The 25377-nt window shown below is 39.4% G+C and overlaps 1 protein-coding gene across 4 annotated transcripts in view; it reads left to right on the top strand.

Moving 5' to 3' along the window:
- Positions 1–22651, top strand: part of Tpst (tyrosylprotein sulfotransferase) — a 327227-nt gene extending 304576 nt beyond the window's left edge. For all 4 annotated transcript variants that reach the window (XM_071590479.1, XM_071590476.1, XM_071590477.1 and 1 more), the window contains 5 exons: positions 12310–12589; positions 13866–14078; positions 16082–16276; positions 20756–21009; positions 21693–22651. In XM_071590479.1, the coding sequence (XP_071446580.1) occupies positions 12446–12589; positions 13866–14078; positions 16082–16276; positions 20756–21009; positions 21693–22035 (1149 nt within the window). In that variant the 5' untranslated portion in view covers positions 12310–12445 and the 3' untranslated portion in view covers positions 22036–22651. The remainder of the gene's footprint in view (positions 1–12309; positions 12590–13865; positions 14079–16081; positions 16277–20755; positions 21010–21692) is intronic.
- Positions 22652–25377: the final 2726 nt, after the last annotated feature.

The raw sequence follows: 25377 nt of genomic DNA, 5'->3' as shown, positions 1-25377 counted from the left end.
TTTACTTGGGACGACGTATATTTACTTCTTCTTTGACTACCCTACACTCATGCAATGTGGAATGGGTGTTCTGTTCACTTCTTGCTGCAGTTGACTTGGCGTTGATAATAGTGTAACTCAGATGAAATTACGTTACTCTTTGGGACGCGTCGACATGCATTTAAATGAGGAAAACAGAGAGCCCTACTCGGCGTGCGCAGAAATGAAGAGGTTTGTACGCCGATAGTTTCAGTTATGCATAACTAAGCTATTGCCTTCCAACAAATGCGTCATGAAGCGTGTGTAAATGTGTGAATATTTCTGGAAAATAGTGTGTGATACCCATGTTACAATGGTAGCGAGGGAAGGCAGAATATGCTGATAGAAGTAACTCTTAGATATAGTCTCAATAACAAGAGAAAAATTCCCAATTTCTTGCATCTAAGCCGTAACCACGAGTCCGTTAACCGAAATTAAACTCCACTTATTGCAACTCACCAAATCTCTCGTACAAAGTCTGAGTAAATAGGTGATGACAAAATATAACCATATCATTTATTTATCAGAATTGTATGGAGCTTAACGCAGTGAAAATTCAATGCGTATTTATTTTTTAATGTACCTACTTTTAACTTTGTGAAGGCTTTTATATGAAAGCAATTTCATGAAATGTATTGACATTTTTTTCCGATGCTCTTATCTTATCTGGTAGACATTACCCCGGCGACAAAATTAGGCTCGGAGGAATTCGAGGCGTGTGTGACGCCATTTCATGCGACATCTTTTCTCCTTGATTTTTGCTCTATTCCCGTCAAATCCAATTGCGGTGCTTTCAAATCTAATTTCTAATTGTGCAATCTAATGTTTTGCCATATAAAATGGAATCAGACCGTTTGTCTCACTCCACAGTGACAGCAACGTACGGCTACACGTAATTAAGAATTCGTCTGGTTCTTGTTTCCTGAGTCAGTTAAAAACGTGTTACCATGCTGGTGACATTAAGTCCAAAAGATGGCAATGAGTCAACTGATAAATGTTGGGAAAGTTCAAAAGTCATCTTGGTCCACCATAGTCGCTCCCCAGTTTCCATCTGTTATTTTGAGCAGAATTGGCGAGAGGGTTAAATTTAAAATCCTGGGTAATAACTCACAAAAGAGGAAAGTAAAAGTTCGTTTTAGGACTCTCGAATTAATTCACGATTCCTTTTTTTTAATCAAGAGATCGTATGAGTAATCACGCCATTTTTTTAATATCAAACCATCGGTTAGTCCGTCATATTGGGCCGTCCTTCGTGAAAAAAAGTCATTTGGTATGAAAATTATTTCACGGAAGACCTTCAAGTAAACATCAAATCATGGCAGTTGTTTGCGACCTTTATAGGAGTTAGGTAGTTGGGTTTCCGCTCCGGTAATCACTCATTTTGTTTGCGTATGCGCACCGCGGTGAGATATACGACCCAACTCCGTCGACCGTCGGCGTTAATCGTAATGCGTGTGCCGTTTGCTTCGAAATGAATGGTTTGCGTGTTCAGGCGCTTCCACACGCCGCTGCGAGTGGTTCGTGTCATCCGGTATTAAATTCCCCCCCCCCCCACCAACCCCTCCCTCCCCCAACCGCAGTAAGTAATAAGGGATTTCCTCTCCCCTTTTGGAAATACTCCCAGCCGTAAGAGAAATGCCCTCTTTAATCATTACCGCTGTCGTAATTCGCGTTTGCGAGTCGTCCCACGTCCTTGCCCTAGCTATTTGCGTACCATTTCAAGATGTGGCTCGCTTATAACATTCTCCATCTTATGTCAGCGATGACTACATCAGTTGAGAAAACATTACGTAGGATTAACTTAAGCAGCTGCCGCCAGTTTACTTTCAATGTTTGTTCCCCAGAAAAACCCCGGAAATCTCATTTTTGTCGTTCATTGTAACGACTGCTCAGCACCTTTATCCGTTTCTGCTCTAAGTTGGTGTGTGTGACTTGTCCACAGTAATGGGAAAAAATTTGAAAGTCTGAACAAATATTTAATTCCAACCTAACTGCGGTTAGGTACTTAATTTTTTAAATATCTGTCCGTACTGTAGTGTATTATTGTGTGAGCGATTTTTTATTTCGACCTTTTTCATCGGATTAACATGCCTAGTATGGTTAAGTTGGTATTATTGTTATGAGCCGTCCGCCGATTAGTGGTAAGTTTTGGGTGGACCCTGAGGACTGTTACCGTCGTTGATTCCTGGAGCAATTCCGTATGGCATGGAGAACAGTTGCTCGATAATTTACAGCTCTTTATAATTTCAACTCCTCCTAGTTTCTACCGAAATGCTTATTCCTTTCCTCCACCTTCCCAAACTAACCAGCATTGTACAACCATCTTCATCAGCCAACTTAATCTCAATATCTTCCTCATTCATTTTTTTCTTCAAATGTTTCGTAACCTTCTCTCCTCTCGCATCTTAACTAACGCTTCTCCTTGCTATATAGTATGTTCCGCTCTCAGTTGGTTAGTTTGCCCTCCCAGCTCCAAATCAACTTTCAACAAAAATTTTCTGCGGTCATCTTCTTTCCACTGGGCAGGTTACGGAACGACATTGCCCTACACTTCATGGCAAAGTTTTCACCACTCTTTTCTTCATCTCTTTTCCCCAGGACTCACGTCACGATCCTCCCCTGTTTCCAGTTCTTTTTTGTCAATGCAATTCCCCTCCATGCTACTATGCCCATTTCCGCCCGAAATACTTACCGTGCCCATGGATTGTCCTACCTAATCTCTGACGTCTTACTTCGACATTGGGTGGAGATCTAAAAGTTGATGGAAACAGAGCGCGGATGTTGTTGCAGTAGCATTAGATTCCGAAAAAGAGAAAAACGGAATGTTAGAAGCTTTATCTCAGGCGATTCGGCATTGGAAGTTGATTAGGTGTCACTAGCGAGAAAACAACAAACGATGATTGTAGGAATAAATAAGGCATTAAACCATAAACACAGTAGTTAACCCGAAGGTCGGTTTGGTAGGTGATGGTAGAGTTCTTGGCCATACTAAGCCCGGCGGCGTTTGAAATCCACCTATCAGGGTAGGGGAGCCAGTTCCTTTCCCTGTGCCGGTGATGGTTTCCCAGGAAGATCTGGTGCCCGAAAAATCACATAGCCATGGGTGGAGCTGAGGGTGCCCAGAGTATTTGCCCGAACCCGAGCCCACCGTTCAGTAGTCAAACGATCTACCCCTGGACTACCGCGACCCTTAATAAGGTATAGATAAGAATGAATAAATATCAAAATAAACGACCAGAAGATTGAGCGAATGAAATGTTTTTGCCATCTATAGTGAACAAAAAATCTCTCGAGATTAGATTAGTCGCAGAAGTGAAACGAAAAAATCCATTGCCAAAACAGGATTTACATTGTAGAAGAAAGGTTTTTATGTGGAAAAGCGAAGTGTTTTAAATTTAATTTCAATTGTAGAAGAATTTTGAAAAGTTAAGTAGTAGTAGTTTTGAGGGGAGGCGACCGACAGCTGAGGTCATTTGCGCCATAGGGGATGGACAGGAAAGGATGAAGGGTGGAGAGAAACCCGGCGTCGGCATTAGCCTACTCTTTACGAAAGGCGCCAAGGGGTCCGCGGCTTAACGTCCCATCCGACGGACGGCGTACTCACTCAAAGTGCCCTCCACAAAGCACCTCAAGTAGGGATCGAGATACCTCTGAAAATATTCAACACCGCCGGGATTTGAACCCGGGCCCTCTGGGTGGGAAGCCAGTACGTTAGCCCCCGCACTATCTCGATCCCCTTTGAAAAGTAAAATTGTAGAAGAATTTTGAAAAGTAGAATCAACTGTATGTAAAACAGAAAGAACTTGTGTTGTGGCAAAAATTTGGAAATGTAAATGATGATCAACCAGTCGTTAGACAAGGAAACCCAACCGGGAACCAGTGAGTTCTGAAAGAACGAAAAAACTTTAATAATAGTGGAAAAAACTTAGAGGAGTAATGGATGAAAGGAAAGTTAAATACGATGGACATTTTTATGAAACGTGACGGAATGATTAGAGAAATTTTGAAAGGAAAAGTGTTAGGAAATAAGGAAAAATGCGGACCAAGGTGGAGAGATTTGGATGAAATCGAAGGAATGATACAGCGGGCTCGTACCGTAAACGAGGAGAGAAGAGGAAAAGTCTGTCTGCAAATCTATTGCACTGCCATCTTGCTTACGTTTATATCCCCAGACATTTTAAAATTTACTTTTTATCTGCATACTATTTAAAAATCACCGGCAATGGTGGACGAGTCTTCTTTCTTTGTCTATCACGACCATCCAGATTCGCCAACCCTCCCTAATTGCGCAAATTGATCATATATGCGTACATCGTTAATAAATAGTTAAAATGTATGGCAAGACGTTGAAAACGAATAACAAAAACAATGGTAAAAACAAAATAAATGGTCTCTTATAAAATGAAGGAAACTGCCAACCACCCCAATGCCTTCATCTCCTTTGAATGCTTTTGATAGGTGGCGACATTTCCTCCCGTATATTTCAAGCGACCTCATATCTTCCTCTAGTGGTTTCCCTTTAATCACAGACTTCTGCAAATGACTCAGTATTCCTCCCAACCCCCTCAATCCCACTTCTCCAACCTAATATAAAACTTCTTTGTTTGTTTTCCAATCTGCACAAGTCAGTCGTTGCTGCTTCCTCCAAATCTAATCTCGAGAGCGACAATTCCCTGAAGTGGAACGCGGCATGATGCTCGGTGTCATACGGTCGGATCAATGTTTCTGTAGTAACTTAAGTTAGTTGTCAATAGTTCTGGATTATTAATTTCAAGCAAAATTAGAATTTTCAAAACAAATTTCAAATGGACGAAAGCAGGATTGATATCGTGGTGACGGTTGTGGTTATATTGGTCGGTGTGCAAATGACTAAAGCATAGAGTCCAACTGAAGTTTCCGAATGATTACTCCGGACTCTACAGAGGGCAAGGTTTTGCCAAATTGTTTTAAGCGGGAACCCAGGGTTCCACAAGAAGCCAAGTTATTGACAGAATGCAGCAGAAATAATCTGATTACATCGCCTGAAATTTAAGTAAATTGTCTTATGACTATCACGTAAATACATCCATATTAATGTAATTGACTTCCCGTCCTTGGTTTAGGACGCCGTGATTGCATGCATTTCGGAAACCTCTGCTGTACTTTATCAATTTGTGGTGATGGCTAATGTATTGGCTAACCAGAAACAAGTCCCAACTTGAGTCCAAGTATTGGTGGAATTTTAAAGTTTGTGTTCGATCCCTACATATTTGCTAAGAGCTATTTTTTTCCAACCTCCCGTTTAGTAAACTGTTACCTAATTTGAATTATCCGGCCGTCGGTGGTGCAAATGGCTCCGGCAGTACATATTAATAACCATCAAATCAGCAGTTCTCAAGTTTTAGCCTACAATGCCCTTATGACTTTTACGGCCCGCGAACGAGACGAATTGACAGGGTTTTCGCAGTGACTTGAACCGTACTAAAGTTAAGCATTACTAATTTATAGGAAAGGAAAATATTGAAATTTTTAGTTTATTTAAGCAAAGGTTATGCGGTTTTTGAGAAAGAGAAGGCTAAGTTAAATATGAAAATAGTAGTTCATTAACTCTAGCTAGTAAAGCGGGCGGAACAATTTACCCATCCCGGAAGTGTTGTGGACAAAAATGGTCAAAGTAGCAGGGATGTAAGACGAAGGATTTAGTTAGGCAAAGAAGCTTTCTCGAGGAGGGAATTTGTAATAGGAACATAGCACATAGTGAGGGCGAAGGAAAGGCTCGTCAAAACTTCGATATGTAGCGTGGTTTTATACGGCGAGGAAACATGCTCATTGAAGCCGGATGATAGGCGCGAGGTTGGTGTCGGTCTGTTGCTAAGAGCCCCCTCCACCTTACCCTGCCAGGCAGACCCCCCTCCACCGCTTTGTTCGCGCCAGAGAAAATCAGTCCTACCACTTTTGGGTGCGACCCTGTAAGGTCGAGGCTTCGGAAATTTAGGTGTGGAGAAGGATGAAAAAGGTGAAGTGGACAGAAAGGAAAACAAACGAGGCATGGTGGGGGAGGAGAAGGGACTGTCTGGGCGCAATACAAAGGAGGCAGGAAATATGGATTGAGCACTCTGATTGGCAAAGGATGTTAACGACTGAGAAGAGGGAAGAACGTCTGGCAAGCGAAGAAGAAGTAGCAATAGGATAGGAATGTTGGCAGAAAGGATGGGGGAAAGAAGTTTGCGGAATATAAGAAGGGCTAATTGCAGTGTTAGATGTCAGGTTGTGTTTTGCTGGGAGGAGCAAGGGAATTGTCGCTGTACCGTTTCCTAGCGTGAGTCCATCCTAAACATACATCAACCTATAGATTAACGATAATAATGTTACTTCAAAAAAACACTTCCATTGTATAAGTCCCTTGAAAGTCTTGATTCCAGCCCACCGCTACTTTTGAAACCACTTGTGAACGCATCGTGGAAAGATTGAGAAGTAATAGTAACTTTTATGGGAGGCGACCGACAGCTTAGGTCATTTGCGCCATTAGGGATGGGCAGCAGAGGGTGAAGGGTGGAGAGAAATCCGGCGTCGGCATTAGCCTAATCTTAACGAAAGGCGCCAAGGGGTTCACAGTTTGACGTCCTATCCGACGGACGGCTCAGTCACCCCACAAAGCACCTCAACTAGGGATCGGGATACCACTGAAAAATATCCGTCGCCGCCTTGATTCGAACCCGGGCCCTCTGAGTGGGAAGACAGTACGTTAGCCACCGCACCATCCTGATCCCCAAAAATTCGAGTCTCATTGATGTTTGAATCCTCCGAGTAACGATTTACCAGCTATCCATTGCAACTCTACCCATTATAAACTCGATGGTAGACCGAAGAAATATGACCGCTGATGGAAGTTGTCCATAAATGGCGTTGTCACGTTAAAAAAAAGTCTTTTGGGCTCATCTACATCTCCCATGTCCAATTCGTCACAATGTTTCGTGCCATCCCTAGTATCATGTTGCGTCTGTCCCCTTTGTCCTAACGTGTTCACATTTGAATCTGTGGCATCAATTTATTTCATTACGCTTGAGTGTTATGACCTACTGTTTTCTTAAACCGTAGCTACTGACTTTGTATGACAACGGTAGCTTACATTTATGCATCTACGTTTCTATACCTTGGAAACCACCACGGGGGCGTGTGGCAGGGAGAGTTCGGTTACTACTCATTAGAGTGATTATTGATAGATTTATCGTAAATGATGGCACCTACAATTGTGGTCTCGTATTGTGTGAAGAAAAAATGATATCATATAGCGATCGGGTCTGCTGTCACTTTCTATTAACTTATTCCCTTCGTCCTTAAATGTATCCAAAACCAATTTCTGATTAAGAACAAGGAATGTTAGTGCTGCGAATCCCATAAAATACAAATTTTTGGGCGGAAACGTATCAGGGAAACGAATAGCATCCTAAAAAAATGACACGGCTCCTTTCGTTTCTCTATCTGAAGGGGTAGGACACTATTTGGTCGGATCTTGCAGTCATGCAGTCGATTTAAAAGCCCTTCTGTCGCCTGGAGGATGTAAGTAAATTATTTCATAGGCATCCATCGTGGTCATCACGAAAGATGACCTGATGCCGCGATCTTCCTCTTCCCGATGCCACACGCTCTTGTTTTGATCCATTCCCGATCTTCGAAGGTGACGTAAGACATGGATGGCCGAACTGAAGATATATCTATTCTATCCGAATACCACTAGCATAGATTGGAATAAGGTCTCTTTAGGGATGATGTTGAAAATGTATCATCAGCTCCATCGTAATGCGGTAGTGGAGATAATGAAGCTAAGATTAGAGAGATGAAGTGACTGGTGTAAGATGGTGCAACTTTTACCGCAAACGATAAGGGATCAGAAAAAACTGGAATCCACCGTGCAAGGAATTTAATACATAGATATTTGAAAATCTTGGTAACTTAGTGTTGCTATGTATATCTTACCCCCTTTTTTATGCTCTCCTTGTTACTAGCAGCTAGATTCACTTGGATAAGTATTTTACTCTTGAATACCGTAGTGCATGTGGCTACAGTTAATATTATCCATTTTATTAAAAATGTTCTAGATATTTTTTGGCAACTAACAATCAAAAAGTGCTTAATTTCGAATTTGCTTGCCTGGTGTGGAATCGTTCCTTGCCACACGCCCTGGCGGTGGCGCTTACAGGGTACAATGTAGAATGTCTCAAAATTCTAATGGGCGGGAGGAAGTGCGAAGTCGGATGGGACGTGAAATTCTGAGGGCATCTTCAAAGCCCGTCTCGGCGTTCCTCCCCATCACACATTTCACCTCCCGCAATTAACCCCCATCCAGTCCTCATCTCGGCATTCCTTACTCCCCCCCCCCACCAACCCCCTTCCCTAAATCTACCCCGCTAACTCTCCCCTCCTCCCCCGCCTCGAGTCGCGAGACAGCCTCGGAGAGCGAGAGCACTTTCGCCTTCCCCCGTAAATCCCCCGCCCCAAACACCCGGGGGCTTCGCCCGCCGCCCCACCCTCCCTCCGGCCGCGCGTCGCACCGTCTCCTCTCCTCGCAAGATGCCGCCGCTGCACTCCTCGGGGAAAACTGGATCCGTTTCGCCTTCCCCACCGAGTCGTTAAGCGCTCCGTTTCCCTTGGATGGTGTTTGAAAACTTCTGCAGGGGTCGTTGCGTGTGAGAAACCTTTGCGGACTTCCGAAAACGGAGGGGAAAGAGTTTTCGAACATTGGTCAAGTCACTAATTGTTCCCCCTCGCGTAAATCCCTTCGTGCCCGAGGGCGTGTGTCAGAATGGGGATACGTAGGATTCCTCCGACGGAAAAATACTTTTAATTGCTACATTTGAGCAAGATTCTGCGCTTAGGTCACGGCTATGCAACCAGTTAAATCTCTTTTAGAGGAATTACGCCATGCAGAAATCGTTCGCTTTGAATCAACTTCGTTTTTGCGAGTAAGAAATCCTAGTTACTATGGCTGTGAGATATTATTTAATGCCCTTTAGGATGCTCAACACACGTTGATAATATACTGTGCGCGAATTTATGACGCATACATAAAACATTATGATTCTATAATTATAAATGGTCATCGTGCTGCTGCTGTTGGCAATAGGTAGTTAAGACCTGTTGTAAATTATATTAAAATGATGGCTTACCGTAAATTTACTGCACGTGTATGTATTTATTCATATGTGGTATTGTATATAAATACATACTTCGGTTATTACATAAACAAACACTATCGTGATTTTTGACCACTAGGGTTAATTTATGTTCATCGACTATCCAACTGACAGGTTTAAACCCTATTTTTTCTCGTAAACTTCACAATTATATCAAGCAATGGTCACGCAAACGAGAGCTTCTGAGAGCAACCAAGCGCGTTTTTCTACAGCTACACAAATACCTTTGTGTTTAGTATAAGTCTTAAGCACCTCTATGGATTTTTTTGCTCCCGTCTGTGCCCTTTTATCTTTCGAGCCGCGCGCCGGTGCAAATATGCTACCGCTGATAGTTAAACAATCATTAAACTGGTTTATTGCCGTGCACTAGACTCATAATTCTCACTATCCACCCAGCAATTCTCAGTGCACCACTTGTGGATACGCATGTATACGCAGGCCCTCGTTCATTGGCGATTCATAAGTATTAGGGGATTTCTTGAACGTTCCCAATAGTTTATGTTGATGAAGAACGGATAGTAGCAACTTTCGACTAGATTCATCTAGTGGCTGATATGATTCCTTCTAATACTCTGTAATATTCATGCCACACCTGTTTTATTTTGAATTGTCCTAGATTTTTTTAATAATAAGTAAGTTTTGTAGTTTAAAAAATGCGAATGAAAATTTTAACTATTATTTATATCGTCCCGAATTAAGAAAGCCACGCTAGGATGAAAGAATTGTGGGCATGCAGTTGTGGATGTTTACCCTTTCTGAGGCCATGCACGAACCGTCAAATGCTGTGAGGTCTTTCGATGATATTAAAGAACCGGATTCCGTAATAATATTTACGATATGTGAACACAATAAAAGGCAATTTTTCCAGATGGTTGCATATTTGTGCGTCTTGACATGTTGCATGAATACGCACATCCGCTTGTAGTGTTGAAAATATTTTATTCCGACCATATTTCCGCATCAATCATTAAACATATACGAGTGCAGTTTTACTACCTTATGCGACTTGCCTGCCTTGCCTTTTTTTCTAAACTAAGGCCTTGATTCAACCGCCAAAAATATGTTATGCAATATTTTGGCTCCATACTTGGAGTTAAATTGTACGTACGCGAATTGCTTCCAAGATGAATGCTGCCCATTTGGGACTGCTCAAACAAGGTTCATCCAAAAGGACTCAGGCGGCTTGTTCGAGTCCTGATTTTTCCCTCCGCTTTACGACAGACAGGAGCTTTTAATCTATCTACCCATCATCAATCATGAAAAGTTTCCCGTGCGAGTTGAGGCGGACGAAATTGATATAAATTTTTCTTCTGTTCCACTTAGGTCTAAGAGGACTCTTTCTGGAAAATTAATGACTTGTGCGAGGTTGTAGAAAGTGACATGAATCCATTTACCGCCAGAAGTGATTGCACGGGACTCAATAGCACAGGTTCGGAAGGGAGAGTGGGGGCGACCTTGGAGTGAATCCAGGGCATGTGCATTGTGTACATATGTACGGTAATCCTTTGCTGGATATCACGCAATGGTGCCATCCTTCACTAAGCATTTGTCGCGGCAATTACTTCATTGGAAGGTTGGATGGATTGGAGTTGGCCTTTGATTTGAGCCACTTTGCGGGACTAGCCTCATTTTCTAGTGATCGCTCGTAATCGCACCCGTGCCGAGGTCAAAATTAAAAAAATATATTTTATCTTTTCTTGGGTTTTTTTAGACGAGTGTACTAGCTTTTACTCGCATGTCATCGCATTCAAACACATTGCGGTCGAGGTCTTCAGAGAATTGAAATCTTTGTACTGTGGGTTACGGGACCAGTGCTGTCATATGGTTTTCCTCTCAGCTGAGAAGGTAGTCGAAAAACCGTAATGCAAAGCACGAGGAAGGAAATGGAAGTTTTTAGCTGGATGATATGCATGATAGTATGCGTGTGGAGATACGATTGTCATGGCCCAAGACTGAGACTATGTGGTGAAAATGTAATAGCTCACACCGATAGGATTTTAGTCCACTAATATAAAAATATTTAGTTGTTGTTTTAAACTAAGTCCACCATTTCATCCTTCAGCTATTTGTCTCCAAGACGTAATTATTTCAGCGGTCATTTTTTTTAGTGGTCACATGCCTCCTTTTGTTTTTAAATTTAAATAATTTTAATTAGATTCTACAGAAAAATGAAAAGAAAAAGGTTAACAGATCAAACCTCGTGAAATAAGAAATGATATTTTCTGCATAAGTAAATCTGGTACTGGCTAGTATGTGCTAGCAATTGGTGACAGTGAAAGTTGAAAAACAATGAACATGTAAATGTAATGCAAGTTACGAAATAGGGGGTAAATATTGCTTAGTAGATGATCATTGGTAAGGAGAAGGAACAGGAGATGTTGGGGCAATACTTATAATGCTCCAATTCGCATTTTAAAGGCAAATATTTATCAAACGTTTCAAATTGAAATCGAACTTGGTAACATTTGACTGCTGCTACTTACTATTGACCAGTTTTAGAACCTGGCAAACAACACTTTTCCACGATCATGAAAAATTGTGCTTCACACCAGACTCCAAAGCCTTGACTGCAATCCAAGCTCTCAGGTCACATAGATCCATGAGTTCGAAAAAGGGGATCGAGATGGTGCGGGGGCTAACGTACTGGCTTCCCACCCTGAGGGCGCGGGTTCAAATCCCGGCGGTGTTGAATATTTTTCAGAGGTATCTCGATCCCTACTTGAGGTGCTTTGTGGAGGGCACTTTGAGTGAGTACGGCGTCCGTCGGATGGGACGTTAAGATGCGGACCCCTTGGCGCCTTTCGTAAAGAGTAGGCTAATGCCGACGCCGGGTTTCTCTCCACCCTTCATTCTTTCCTGTCCATCCCCTATGGCGCAAATGACCTTAGCTGTCGGTCGCCTCCCCTAAAAACTACTACTACTACTACGAGTTCGAAAAATTGTAGCCATTAGCATTTCCAGTATTTTATTCTTCTTATGTTGCCTAAACATGCTTCCCTGAGGTTCAATATGCCTCTGGGAAGAACAAACAATTTACTATACTATACTTTACTATACTATAGTATGTCCATTCTGTATTCTTTCTTTGATTCATGTTTATTTTTTCGTTTCACCCTAGGTTTGATGAGGGCAGTCTGGCTGAGGATCCAAGGGGGAAGACATGAGGTAGCAGGAGTGAACCCTAGGTAGGGTAGGGGTGGGGGGATAGTATATAAGCGAGGGAGGAGGAGTAGGAGGAGGCGGACGTGCGTAGCATGGGACGGGGCATGAAGAAGGTGGTGCTTTACCTGGCTCTATTTGTTGTTGCTGTCATCATCATCCAACGGCTGGCCCTCCAGTGCGGGGAGTACAATCAGCAGCACCGTGGGGGTGAACCACACCCCCCAGATGACTCCCACGTAGGTGACATGCATCCTTGTTTTCGAATTATTCGAAAATTTAACGTTTAATATATTTGAGTTTGGTCATCATGACCTAAACGGATGAAGAATGGTTTGCTTTAGGAAATGTTTATAATGAAACCACCTCATTCCTCTTGATCATACCTTGTATCATATGAGGGTGGTGGAAAAATTCCAAATTAGATTACCCAGGGGTTGCAGAAGTGCTCTTGAGATGTAAACTAAATGTTTTTTTGCTGGGAACCCGATTCAGTACACCACACTAGAAGCCAGGTTAATGCAAATTTTTTTCTTAATTTTTGCTCAGAAAATGTTTTTCTTCACTTCAAAGACATCATGTGCATGATTGTTCATAGTACTGGGGAATTTCAGTTCTCAATTTATCTGCAATTCTCAATTATGCATCTGTCTACAGTATACTCTGTGAGCCACCATGGAGGTGTGTGGCAGGGAGTGCAGGCAGTCAACCTTTATCATGGAAATTCAGTTTACTCATTGGTGATAAGGGTTTTATTTCTAAAATATTTTGATACTTGTGGTATTTAACTCTTTTAATGTGAAACTGATGTGACAATATTGTATATTTTTTAAAATATTTATTTGCAGTCTGCTGGGCTACACAACTATCACTTATAAATAATGGAGTTATATTTCTGGTAGTGAATGATGGGTGCAATTAAAATATCCTTCAATGCTTCTTTTCTATGGTTTTAATAATATAATAGCACACTTTCTTTTTGTGCAGTCATGTGCTAAAAATAAGTATCTTACCATTTGTATAAACTTATTGGATGAGTACAAATCTGGTATTTTCTTGAGGTTGTTTCGAGCATTTGATGATCACCGTTTGGATTTGGTGTACACATAGTGTATGGAATTTGGCTAGGGGGAGTCCCATGTAATGTATGCTGACTGTCCTCCATCAGTGCACATAACTGTGATTCTTAGATGGTGTGTCTTCCGATGATGAATTCTCCATAATATTCTAAAATGCTGAATTATTAAAATCAAGTCATTAAATTTCCACCATTAATACCAAATAACAAAAATCTAGCAAATCAGTCATCAGTGTTGAAATTATATTTTTTAATGTTGATATATTTTACCTTGATTTGCCTTCTTGGTAAAACTCTCTGTCACTTCAGATCGTGGCCGTTTGGATAAAATACCGAGGGTTCTGAGATTATATAGTGGGATACTAGTTGAAAGTGAAATAAGCGATTGATTAATTCATCTTTTCATGGTAATTAAAAAAAAACACTTGATATTTCAGAGATATCCCTACCATCGTGGCATGCCCCTCATTTTCATTGGAGGCGTCCCTCGCTCTGGCACAACGCTCATGCGAGCAATGCTCGATGCCCACCCAGAGGTGCGATGTGGTCAGGAAACCAGGGTCATACCACGCCTTCTCCAAATGCGCACTCATTGGCTCAAGTCTCAGAAAGAAAGTCTTCGACTGGAAGAAGCCGGACTGTCAAAGGAGGTATTTTGACTCATTTCAAATCTCAATTGACATAATTGAAGTTGGTGTTCTGAGTAACTTGTTGTTTTAAGATTATTCTGGAACAATTTTAGATATTGTTGAAATCTTCCAGCATAATTCAGTTAATAATATATCTTTTAAACTTAGTGAGTGCATCAGACATGATGTAATTTAGTTGGCTAAGAGCAGTTGGAGAGTGCAGTTCTAGGATCATTGATATCAATAAAATTTAAAAATTGTCTTAGAGTTTCTATCAGCTTTCTTAATTTTTCCCCATCATTTTTACTTCCTTCCCGTAGCCTCCAAAGACCTTCCCACAACAGATAGACATTACCCAAATCAAATTAATTTTATTTTTGTTTTATTTCTTTTTCTAATGACTCTATTGAAATTTTTACCATACTAATGAAATTTAATTTTTAAATATCCCCCCAACATTAATTCTTAACAAAATCAACTGTCACATACAAAGGTAAAATGTGAGCTCTCTTTTGGCCACAAGTAGTATTTCCCTTTGGCTCCATTGTGAGCTTATGAATCTGTTCTTTGTGAAATGGTTGCCTTCTATGCATACCTTCAATTTTGCATTTCATCTTCAGCTCATTGTATCTGTACTTTTATGTTCAGTATTCAGTTCATATACACCAAGTCATTGGTTTTACTGACTACTTCAGTTTGGTTGGTATACAAAGATAGTGACTCTTCATTGTGTTGGGCATTGCTTACCTATATTTTAAAATATTTCGAAATCCTTTCATTTTGCTGCAATGAGCATTCTGTTGCATATAATGTCATTTTTAAGGATAATGATAAAGAGTAAATACCATTGAATGGCAACCACCATAAACTTCTTATTCATTTAATAAGTGTATCACTGCCACACTTCTTTTCCTATTTATTTCAACAGATTAGGATATATGATAGTCTTTTGTGTTGTTGCAGCCAGGTGTGATTTTAAATTTCAAAAAGTTTCATAATTTAACAATATATCTGCACAGGTTTGACAAACAGCAAAGTTTTTTCAGTCTTTTTGTGCATTAATATGCCATTGGTTAATTTAAATTCCAAAATGCTTTAGTTAGCTCCAGCAGCTGTGAATTGTCATTAGACAAAATCCATTTACAAGAAAGGAAATGTTTGGATTAAAATTTTAGATTTGGATATGAACTATCTAGTTTCTGTGTTATTAGTGTTATTCAAACCTTTGTATCACTGTTCAAATATTAACCATCTTGAACTAAATATCTCTCTATTTGGGAGTTGAACAAAGTTTTCTAAGATTCCATTTTGCATGCCCCTTGAATGTTTGTAGCCTTTAATCTTTATATTTTTCTCAGTAGTATCTATTTATCTAAATATCCATCCATTGAGTTGATCAGTGAGTTAATTTGTCACCTGCCGCAACTTTCACCTCTACATGCATATTACAAATAGAACAAATAAACATTATGGCATTGTAAATATTATTGTAAAACTGTGAAATTGCATTTCAAGTCAGAATTAATGCTAATGGTTGGTGGTTTTAAAGATAAAATTCATAACCAATTGAATTTTCAAAATTATTTTAAACCCATCTCCTTAAGAGAATCCATCTTTACCATCATATTTTTGTCATTGATGGTGGATAAGATAATTCTCTAGTGAGGGACTTGCTTGCTAAAATGTTGTCAGAAAACCTTTGATAAATGGAATCACACAATTTGCACCGTACACTTGATTCCAAACTTACTCAGGTCACCCTTCTATCTGCTCTACTTTAATGTAGAATGAAATTGAGTGCCTGTTGTTAACTTAGGTGGGTTGAATACTTCATGTATGAACCATTGTATAAATATAATCTAGATGCTATTGTATACTTTACCTTTGGTCTACAATGGCCGGTGTAAAAATTGTTTGTCTTATTCATAAATCATCTCATGTCATGGTGAACCCATTGTTATACGAAGTCAAGAGAACTGTTATATTTTAAACTCATTCTGAATCCAATATTGATTTGCTTGCAGGTCCTAGATTCTGCCATAGCAGCTTTCTGCTTAGAAGTCATAGCAAGGCATGGTGAACCTGCTCCACGTCTCTGTAACAAAGATCCTCTTACTCTGAAATCAGCAACATATCTTGCCGAGCTATTTCCAAAAGCCAAGTTTGTTTTGATGGTCAGGGATGGACGTGCAACCGTGCATTCCATTATCAGTAGAAAGGTGAACTATTTATTCATTTTAGTTCTGCATGTTTGTGTGTACGTAAAATGTATATGCAAGGAGTTACCCCTCCAAGACTCTTTGCTGTTGTGTCATCATTTCAAAACTCCCTAGAAAAATCACAAATATTCAAGAGTCAATAAATGGGTCACAGTGACTGGGAAGTGTTAAAAATGACCATTTGGCTTCTTTATACTTTTGTCCTGGAAATCTGTTGTCAATATGGGAGCATAATATTCTGAACGCTTCTAAACATCCTGAACACTTGCATAGTGCTTAGTAGAGTGCAAATATTGTTATTTATATTTGGATTTAATAACCCATAATGTGAAGACATTAAATTCATGCCCATTGTTCTATTCCCTCGAAACTTAGCAGAAATGCTAATACATTCTATTGGTTAATTCTCATGGCTATAATTATATACAAGCATTATTGTAGGAAAATATAGATTGAGGTTAGATTTATTATGTACATATACTCAGAAACGCGTTTATGTTTCTAGTTTTTCCTTGTCATCTTATCATTTTTTAATTTTTTTTTTAATTTTATTGGACATTAAACAAAATAGTTTTGCAATAGTCTTCATCATAGAGATACATAGTTTAGAGATTACGGTTACATAAACACATATTTAGATACAACGGGTAAATATCAAATTTCTCAAAATACATTTGGTGAGACAAATGATTGTATGTCTATCATGGACCACACAATTTTTTAATCAAAAAACTCATTTACTGAGTAGAATGCTTTTTTAGTCAGCCAGTTCCGGATAACTTTCTTAAACTTGGGCACACTCACAACTTTAGCCTCAGAGGGCAATCTATTAAACAAACGAATTTTTAGAATATTGAAAGAATTGCTGTTCTTGGCTAATCTGCAATAGGGAATGTCTAGTGTATCACTGTTCCTTGTATTATGAGAATGGAAGTTAGACCTTTTCTCGAAAGAGCTAAGGTTTTCCTTAACATTACATAGGCATTTATAGATATACAGACTATGCAGAGTCATAATGCCCGAATTACAGAACAGAGGTTTACAATGTTCTCTTGGGGGTGAAAAGGAAATAATTCTGACTGCCTTTTTTTGCATCTTAAATAACATATTTGTGGAAGGTGAGTGGCCCCAAAGTACAATACCATAGTCAATGTGGCAATGAAATAAAGCATAGTATACCTGAATAAGGAACTCTTTTGGGATAATATATTTGAGTTTACGTAACATATACACAGCCTTTGACAATTTTCCAAGTGTGCCCAGTATGTGAGGCTCCCAAGTCAATTTTTGGTCGAGTTCGAAACCAAGTAATTTAATGGTACTCGGGGGATTAGATATGGTACTTAGTGAGAAGACCAGGGACTGAGTTTTATCATTATTTAGAACCAGACCATTTGCAGAAAACCAGTTTGATGCTTCTGATAAACACAAATTAGTTGTAGTACTAGAATTAACATTCTTAGTCTCGTGAACAAAAGTGGTATCATCAGCATAGAGTATGGACTTGCAGGAGACATTTGACGGTAGGTCATTAATTAAAATAAGGAATAAAAGAGGGCCAAGGACTGAACCTTGAGGAACTCCATAGACTAATTTCAGGGGTGAGGAAAGATTGTTATTAGTGCAAACACATTGGGATCGATCAGTGAGATAGGACTCAAAAAATTGTAATTCAAGATCATTGAAACCATAATAATGAAGTTTTTCCAGAAGAATTGGATGAGCAACACAGTCAAATGCTTTAGAAAGGTCACATGCAGTTATAACAATGGAGGATTTACTTAGAAAAGCATTTAGAATTTGATTAATTGCGGACTCGACAGCTGAAGTAGTGGAGTAGCCTTTACGAAAGCCAAATTGCGAAGGAGAGAATAAATTGTTAACTTGAAAGTGCTCATAAACCTGAACCTTAATAGCCTTTTCAAAAATTTTTCCAAATACTGGTATTAAAGAAATAGGCCTATAGTTGGACGGTAACGTTTTGTCTCCTTTTTTATGAATAGGTATCGTTTTTGATATTTTCAAAGCATCAGGAAAGATGCCCAATTGAAAGCAAGAATTTAGAATTAGCACCAGGGGTACTTCTATGAAACCCACAAGATCTTTAATTAAGTTGACCGATAGCCCATAGACATCGGTACATCTAGAGTATTTTAAGGTTTTGATAATTTGACGGATTTCCTCTTCCGTAATCCATTTCCATTTGAAGGGAGGTAATGTTGCTGGTGAATTATTAAGAAGAGGCAAGGCAGTGCTTGGAGTTGAATCAAAATTTGACACAAGGTCAGCAATTGATTCTATGAAAAACTTATTCAGGTCATCAGACTTAAATGGAAGGTCCAGGTCACCCCTCGAATGACCAGTCTCCTTATTTATGACCTGCCAGGCTGCTTTTAAATGGTTAGTAGCATTACCTATATGATCGGAGTTGAAGCTACGTTTAGAATGTATTATTTGATTGTTATAAAAGGATTTAAGTTGTCGCCATGTCCTTTTATCCTCATTATTGCCAGTGCGAGTGTACTTTTGACGCAGCTGGATTACATGCAATCGTAATTCAGAAAGCTCGGGAGTGAACCATTTCAGGGACTTTTTGAAACTATATGAATGATTCACAAGTCTCTTGGGGAAGCACTGTTGGAAGAAGGACAAAAAAATTTCAAAAAAGCAAGCAAAGTTGTCATTGCCATTTGCAAAGGTGAGCAGAGAATACCAGGTTATGTTTGATAGGAGTGATTTCAATTCACCAATCCCATGAAAGGTAATTGGATGGCAGAAAGTAAGGGTAGTCCTACCTGTTGTGTTACTTTGGCACTTTTTGTTTGAGAATTGGAAATTAAGAGCTAGATGGTCGGATAAACCAGGGTCGATGACCCTGATACAGTACTGTTGTGTTTAGGCAAGTAATAACATTGTCCAGACAGGAGTCAAGTCTTGTTGGTTCCCTATTTGCACAATGTACCTGGAAGTTAAATGATTGCATCAGAGAAGTGAGAGCAATAGAAGCACTGGATGAATGACGTATATCTACATTAAAATCACCACATAAAATGATTTCGAGACCCAGCCTAGAGAACCACATAAGGCTCTGCTCCAATTTATCACAGAAAATATTAATATCACCTGATGGGGATCGATATACGCACACAATAATTACATTATACTCCTTTATGGTAACAGCACATAATTCACAATTAACTTCAATAGAAAACTGATTTACTTCAAGCTTCTTGCACAGTAAGTTTTTCTTCACATAAATGACAGTTCCACCATTTTTAGCAACAGTTCTAGAATAGGATATTACCAGATTAAAGTTTTCAATGCTGAACAGAGGAATTTCCTCACTGCACAACCAATCTTCTGAGAAGCATAAAATATCATAGGACTTAACATTAACAGCTGCTTCCACTACAGAATGTTTATTCCTAAGGCATTGGACGTTTGCACACAAAATGGAAAGGGAGTTTGGAGGTATCTTTGGTAAAGGATTATTACTGTTGTCGCTTAGTCATAAAGAAGGAGTAATATTTGACGCTGGTACATTATCGGTGACCAAGTCATCGGCTTTCACAGAACTTTCATTAACAACTTTCATTCCAATACAGTCAACAATTAGAGAACATAAATGATTTTTACCCTTACCGTTGAGATGTAGGCCATGGCTAGTGTAAAAGGCACGATCAAAACTGTTAACATCAATTACACTAACATGGTCCAGACTGTTACTTAATTTTTCTAGCTCAGCATTAACCCTCTTGGTCTCTTTGTTTACACACAAGTCACTGGGAATATCATGACGATGGGGAATGTTCGCAATTACAACATAGGTGTTCGAAAGTTTTTTAACCAAACAAGTCATTCTCTCAATTACTTCGTTACCTTTGTTGAGAGCGATATCGTTAGTCCCGGCCATAATAACAACGCTGTCATCACTTGTCAAGTTTTCCAAGCTCTCCTCGCAATATTTCGTCACCTCGTTTACGCCGGCATTTGCTTTCACCACGCCAACTATTTCATGCTTCCTGCCGACAATCCTTTCGTTCAATTTTGATGAACGGTTAAAGGTTAAACATCATGGCATTTAATCCCTTAATTTATTTTTTGGATTTTAGTAAAATTGGTAATATATTTGCCATCCCTAAAACTAGAGATTTCCTATTTCTCTGTGTTTTTCATGGAGTGAAATTTTATTTTAAACTTGCAATATTTGTTGCTCTAATTTCAATCTTATTTCAGTAATTGCATCTGCATGGGTGGTAACTTGCAATGAAAAAATCATTTTAAGTGACTCAGTTTGAACAAGATGGCCTTAATTGCCAGTTAGATGTTCTGACCATTACATTATTTGACTATATTCATTCATGTTGAGTTTCATTGAGGTTTAATGAAAAGTAGTATCTATATAAATTTCACAATTTGATGAGCTCTTAGCAAACGATACACTGATGTGTAAAATCATGTCTATCTATTCCTTGATAGGTGACAATCACAGGATTTGACCTTACCAGCTATCGACAGTGTCTTAGCAAATGGAATGCAGCTGTCAGTGCAATGCATTCTCAGTGTCAGGAAGTCGGCCCAGAGAGATGCCTTGTGGTTCACTATGAACAGTTAGTGCTGCACCCTCGATCCTCAATGGTTTCAATCCTGCAATTCCTTGATGTGCCATGGAACGAGACTGTGCTTCATCATGAGAAGCTCATCAATAAACCAGGAGGAGTATCTCTTTCAAGGTAAGCGAAAAGGTTTAAGAATATTATTATTATAGGTGATCTACCAGTTAAGGTTGTTTTTGGGTGAAGGAGATTATATAGATGTATTATTTAAGCAAATATTTACAGCAACCTTTACACCTGACAATTTTAAGATATTAAATTTGGGTTAAAATCTTGAAGAAGAGATCAAATGACATTGAATCCAAAATCTATAAGTATTCTTTAGTTATGGCTAAGTCATGTACTTAAGCGTAGAGCATGTAAGGCAGTGTACAATGCACAGTGATCTGTCATGTTTCATGTTGCATAAATATTACTGTAATGTTAGGAATGAGGGCATGATTTTTTATGTGTATCAACCAGTTTTGTTTTTTATTATGAACTCTGGGAGGAAAAGTCGTTTCTGGTGTTTTAATTTCTGTATGATGTTAAAATTCCACCAAGTAATGGCTCAAGCAGTGTCATGCAGTTATGCATACATGTGATTGCATATATTCTTTGAAAGTGCCAATTAATTTGCATCTATTATTAGATGTCAGAAGTGAGAGCTCAATAATATTGTTGCCTGTAGACTGTGATTGCTACCTGATTAGCCCCCCTCAATTTTAGTCCCTTTTCCATGTCAGCATACCTTGGGGGATAAAGGTATTTTCAATTTTAAAAGGGCTATAGATACAGTAAAAGCTTTTTGTAATTTTCAGAGTGGAGCGCTCCTCAGACCAAGTCATCCGGCCTGTGAACCTTGACGCTTTAGCAAAGTGGGTGGGTCACATTCCCGAGGACGTAGTTGGGGACATGCCCCACCTGGCACCCATGCTGTCTGTCTTGGGCTACGACCCTAAGGCGAACCCTCCCGCATATGGTGCCCCCGATCCCATTGTCGCCGACAACACAAGGAGAATACGAAGGGATGAGGGGATTTGGAAGGGGAAGGCACAGGACATTCTGGGCCAAATGAATGGGACCTTGCCTGACAGGGTGTCAAAGCAGAATGACCGGGCAGATAGTGTAGGGGAGGCCCCTTCGCCCAAAGTGGATGAGTGATGATGATCAGAGGGGAGGCGTTGACGTTTGGGCATGTGGGGTGAACAGGTTGTGCAGGGAGAACTCATCCCAATGTGACTGTGCATCGGAGCCCCCCTCAGCAGGCACCTTGAGGCATAGGCAAACACCATTTGATCCTGATTGTGTGTGTCGGACATGGATGACAAAAGTGTTTTGTTTTTCCTGTGGGTGCTTTTAAGTATTTAAAAAAAATTAATTTTGATGATTGCATCTTTCCTGTGGTAAAGAATTATTCTGGGCATTAGACCAATTCCTGTGATTGCTTTCACTGAAAAAGAGCAATTGTGTGCACGTAATATTTTTTTGCCAATGGTGTTAATGGTTAGTTGGATATCAGTGACATGCATTAAGGAATCCTTTTGACTCAGGAACACCCTGAAACTCTTTTGGAAGTTTTTTTTGTCTCACATTGAGCGATTAATTTGTTTCAGAGGTATATATATATACATGTGAATGTATATATAGGTATAAATATGGACCAATAGCAGAGTTTACCAAAGAATCATTTAATGTGTTTTACTCTCCTCCTCCCATAATTTCCTGGTCTATATATACATATGGTCTTTTTTAAATAAACAATTGTTTTACTGAAAAACTTCATTTTTTCTCACCACCATTGCTGTTATCAATCTGAAGGTTGGTTTGATGAGATTGCCTAATACTAAGCCCGATAGCATGTGAAAATTCACACATCAGGGTAGGGAGGCCCCCTGTACTGCCTGTGTTTTCCCAGGAAGATCTGGTTCCCGAAAAATCACAAAACCTGAGTGAAGTTGAGGGTGCTCTGAGGTGTGCCTGGGAATTGAATCGAAGCCCTCCGTTCCATAGCTCAGCGCTCTACCCACTGGACTATCATGTCCCCCATTTTTTCTCGGGAACAGTGAAAAGATTCATTTCTTGTTTCCATATTCTGTCCATTTGGTAGACATTTCCCAGGTATCATCTTTGACTTTGTTCCTAACTTTCAGGTAATCTTTTATGTTCAATCTCCTGGCATATACATGCATAATTGAATTAGAGATATACCGTGTTTGCATTCTTGTAAATTTGTTTTTGTGGGAAATGTTGCATTCACAGATTAAATATGACCATAATTGCATTCCAGCCTAATAACTTACATATGTCCAACAATGTGCACAATTCAATTTTCTAGTGTAGGTTGATAGACTCAGACAAACCAACAGCTCTCAGTTTGCCACTTTGGCCATTCAAAAACATTGCCAATTAAATTATTTAGACCATATTTAATCCCTAAATTAATTTGAAATATTACTTGTAATTGTTTGCAAATTCAAGAATATAAAAAAACCTGAGAGTAAAGCCACAACAGCATACTTCACAGGTATGTAGTCACGTCCACATGTGCCAAACTTACATGTGGTCATTCATCTTGCAAAAGTCAAGTGATTTGACCAGAATTCTAACCCTTCCTTCATACAGTCAGTAGGTTCTCCAATTAGTTACACCACTCAGCAAACCTTCTTTAAGGCAATTAACATGTCATTGGAAGAAAGCCACTTTGGAAGTGAAGAAAGATATCTTATTGGCCTAATTGGTTAACAAACCTGACATACAATTAGGTGACACTGTGCAAATCTCTCTTTAGGTGCAATTTTTATGATAAAATATTTTTATAATATGCACTTATTTCTGAGCCTCGCCTAACTGAGACACAACCTGGCACCTTACACTACAATAAATCCTCCAATTCCTCGTACAATATGACACCCTTCATTCCATCCAACATTCTTAATCCTTTCCTCCCCCTGCCTATCGTCTTACCTCAACGACCATGTTTCTGTACCCTGCAAAATTAACTTCTACTAATTCTTCATAGTCATATGTTAAGGTATAAATTGTAGCTGACGGAGCTGTGAGAGATTGATGATACATCCCCACAGCTTGTCAATTCTGTCTGCACCGAAGTCCCAGAAAACCTACCAGAGTATATATACCCTAGGTGGCCAAGATGGCCAACCAGAGCATATCTGCACAGGCAGGATATGGCAGGCACACACTTTTCAACCATCGGTGCTCACCTGACTGCTCCCTCCCCTATATCCCCTCCCCAATCACCCTTGAACCCAGTCGGCAGTAGTACACTTCCCGTTCAGCCTGTGAGGTCGGAAGGTGGGGACGGTGCTGCTCCTCGGTGCATTTCAGTCCTCTTCAAAAGACTTGTTGCTGAATTCCCAAGGTACATACTTTAAGTTATGCACTTGTGACCAGGATGGCCGGAGAAGGAAGATCACTCAAGGTTTACATTTTTTCCCTGAAAAATTGTCTTAAAAAATGAAATATGATTTTGAAATTTTTTGTCATCTGTATTAAATTACAAGATTTAAGCATGTAGCATGGAATTAAAACTTCATGATTGGAAACCATATGCATTGAATTGCAAATGGTAATGATTCTGTCAAATTTGCTAACTAATTCCAAAACCAATCAGGTCGTGAAGCATCCGAAATATTCCTTCGCAATGGGTCTCTTTCGTGAAATCTAGATATGTTAGTTGTGTAAAATATTAGAAATTTATATTATAACATTTTGTATAATTTCCTTTTGAAAAAAATAATTCAATCTTTAATGGTTCTCACGTGGCTTTGGAATTTGATCAAATCCCATAACTCAACTATGATTTCAAGCGCTGTGTTCCGACTGGGCTGGGTTTATCCATGGCAGAGTCATTTGGAACTGGGAAAAGCTGAAATATATTGGGTAATTGTGAATAAAATATTCGGTTTGAAAATTTGAACATATAATTGATTATTTTCAAAGTTTTCTTAATGTAACAATTGTCTAATTCTTTGTGAATTTTTCAAATTTATTCTTCCATTTATGGTTTTCTATTTGTGCTTGAACAGATGTGCAGCCATTTCAATTTTAAATGGGATGAATATCTTACCCTTCTAACAAAGCTGTATTTATGGCAGTTATTTTTTTGTAATTTTTTTCTCTTTAATGGTCTAAAGTTTCACTTTTTAAGATTTGTTTGGGCTACTAGCTGATAGCCATTGGCAATACACTCATACCTTGAGGTTAATATTACACATTTTCAAACCTGGAGCTGCATGTGGTTAGGTGGAGGTTGAAGAACTTGGAAGCTGCTACTATAATTTCATTTGACGGGTAATATTTGACACAGTGTGGGAGGAGAGCTCTCCACTCACCGGGAGAACTAGACATCATCCGTCGAAGAGGTAAAATGCAAAATTTTCCCTAGGTTTATGCTTCTTTTATCTCTCTTCAAAATACGTATTTAAATGCTTATCTTCCCTAACTGAATGTCCAGCTCCTTTAAGTGTGCTGTGGAGAACGATT

This window comes from Hetaerina americana, unplaced genomic scaffold (genome assembly GCF_022747635.1).
Source record: "Hetaerina americana unplaced genomic scaffold, ioHetAmer1.1.p SCAF_4, whole genome shotgun sequence".
Lineage (NCBI taxonomy): Eukaryota > Metazoa > Arthropoda > Insecta > Odonata > Calopterygidae > Hetaerina > Hetaerina americana.
This window is presented reverse-complemented; position numbering and strand designations above follow the sequence as displayed.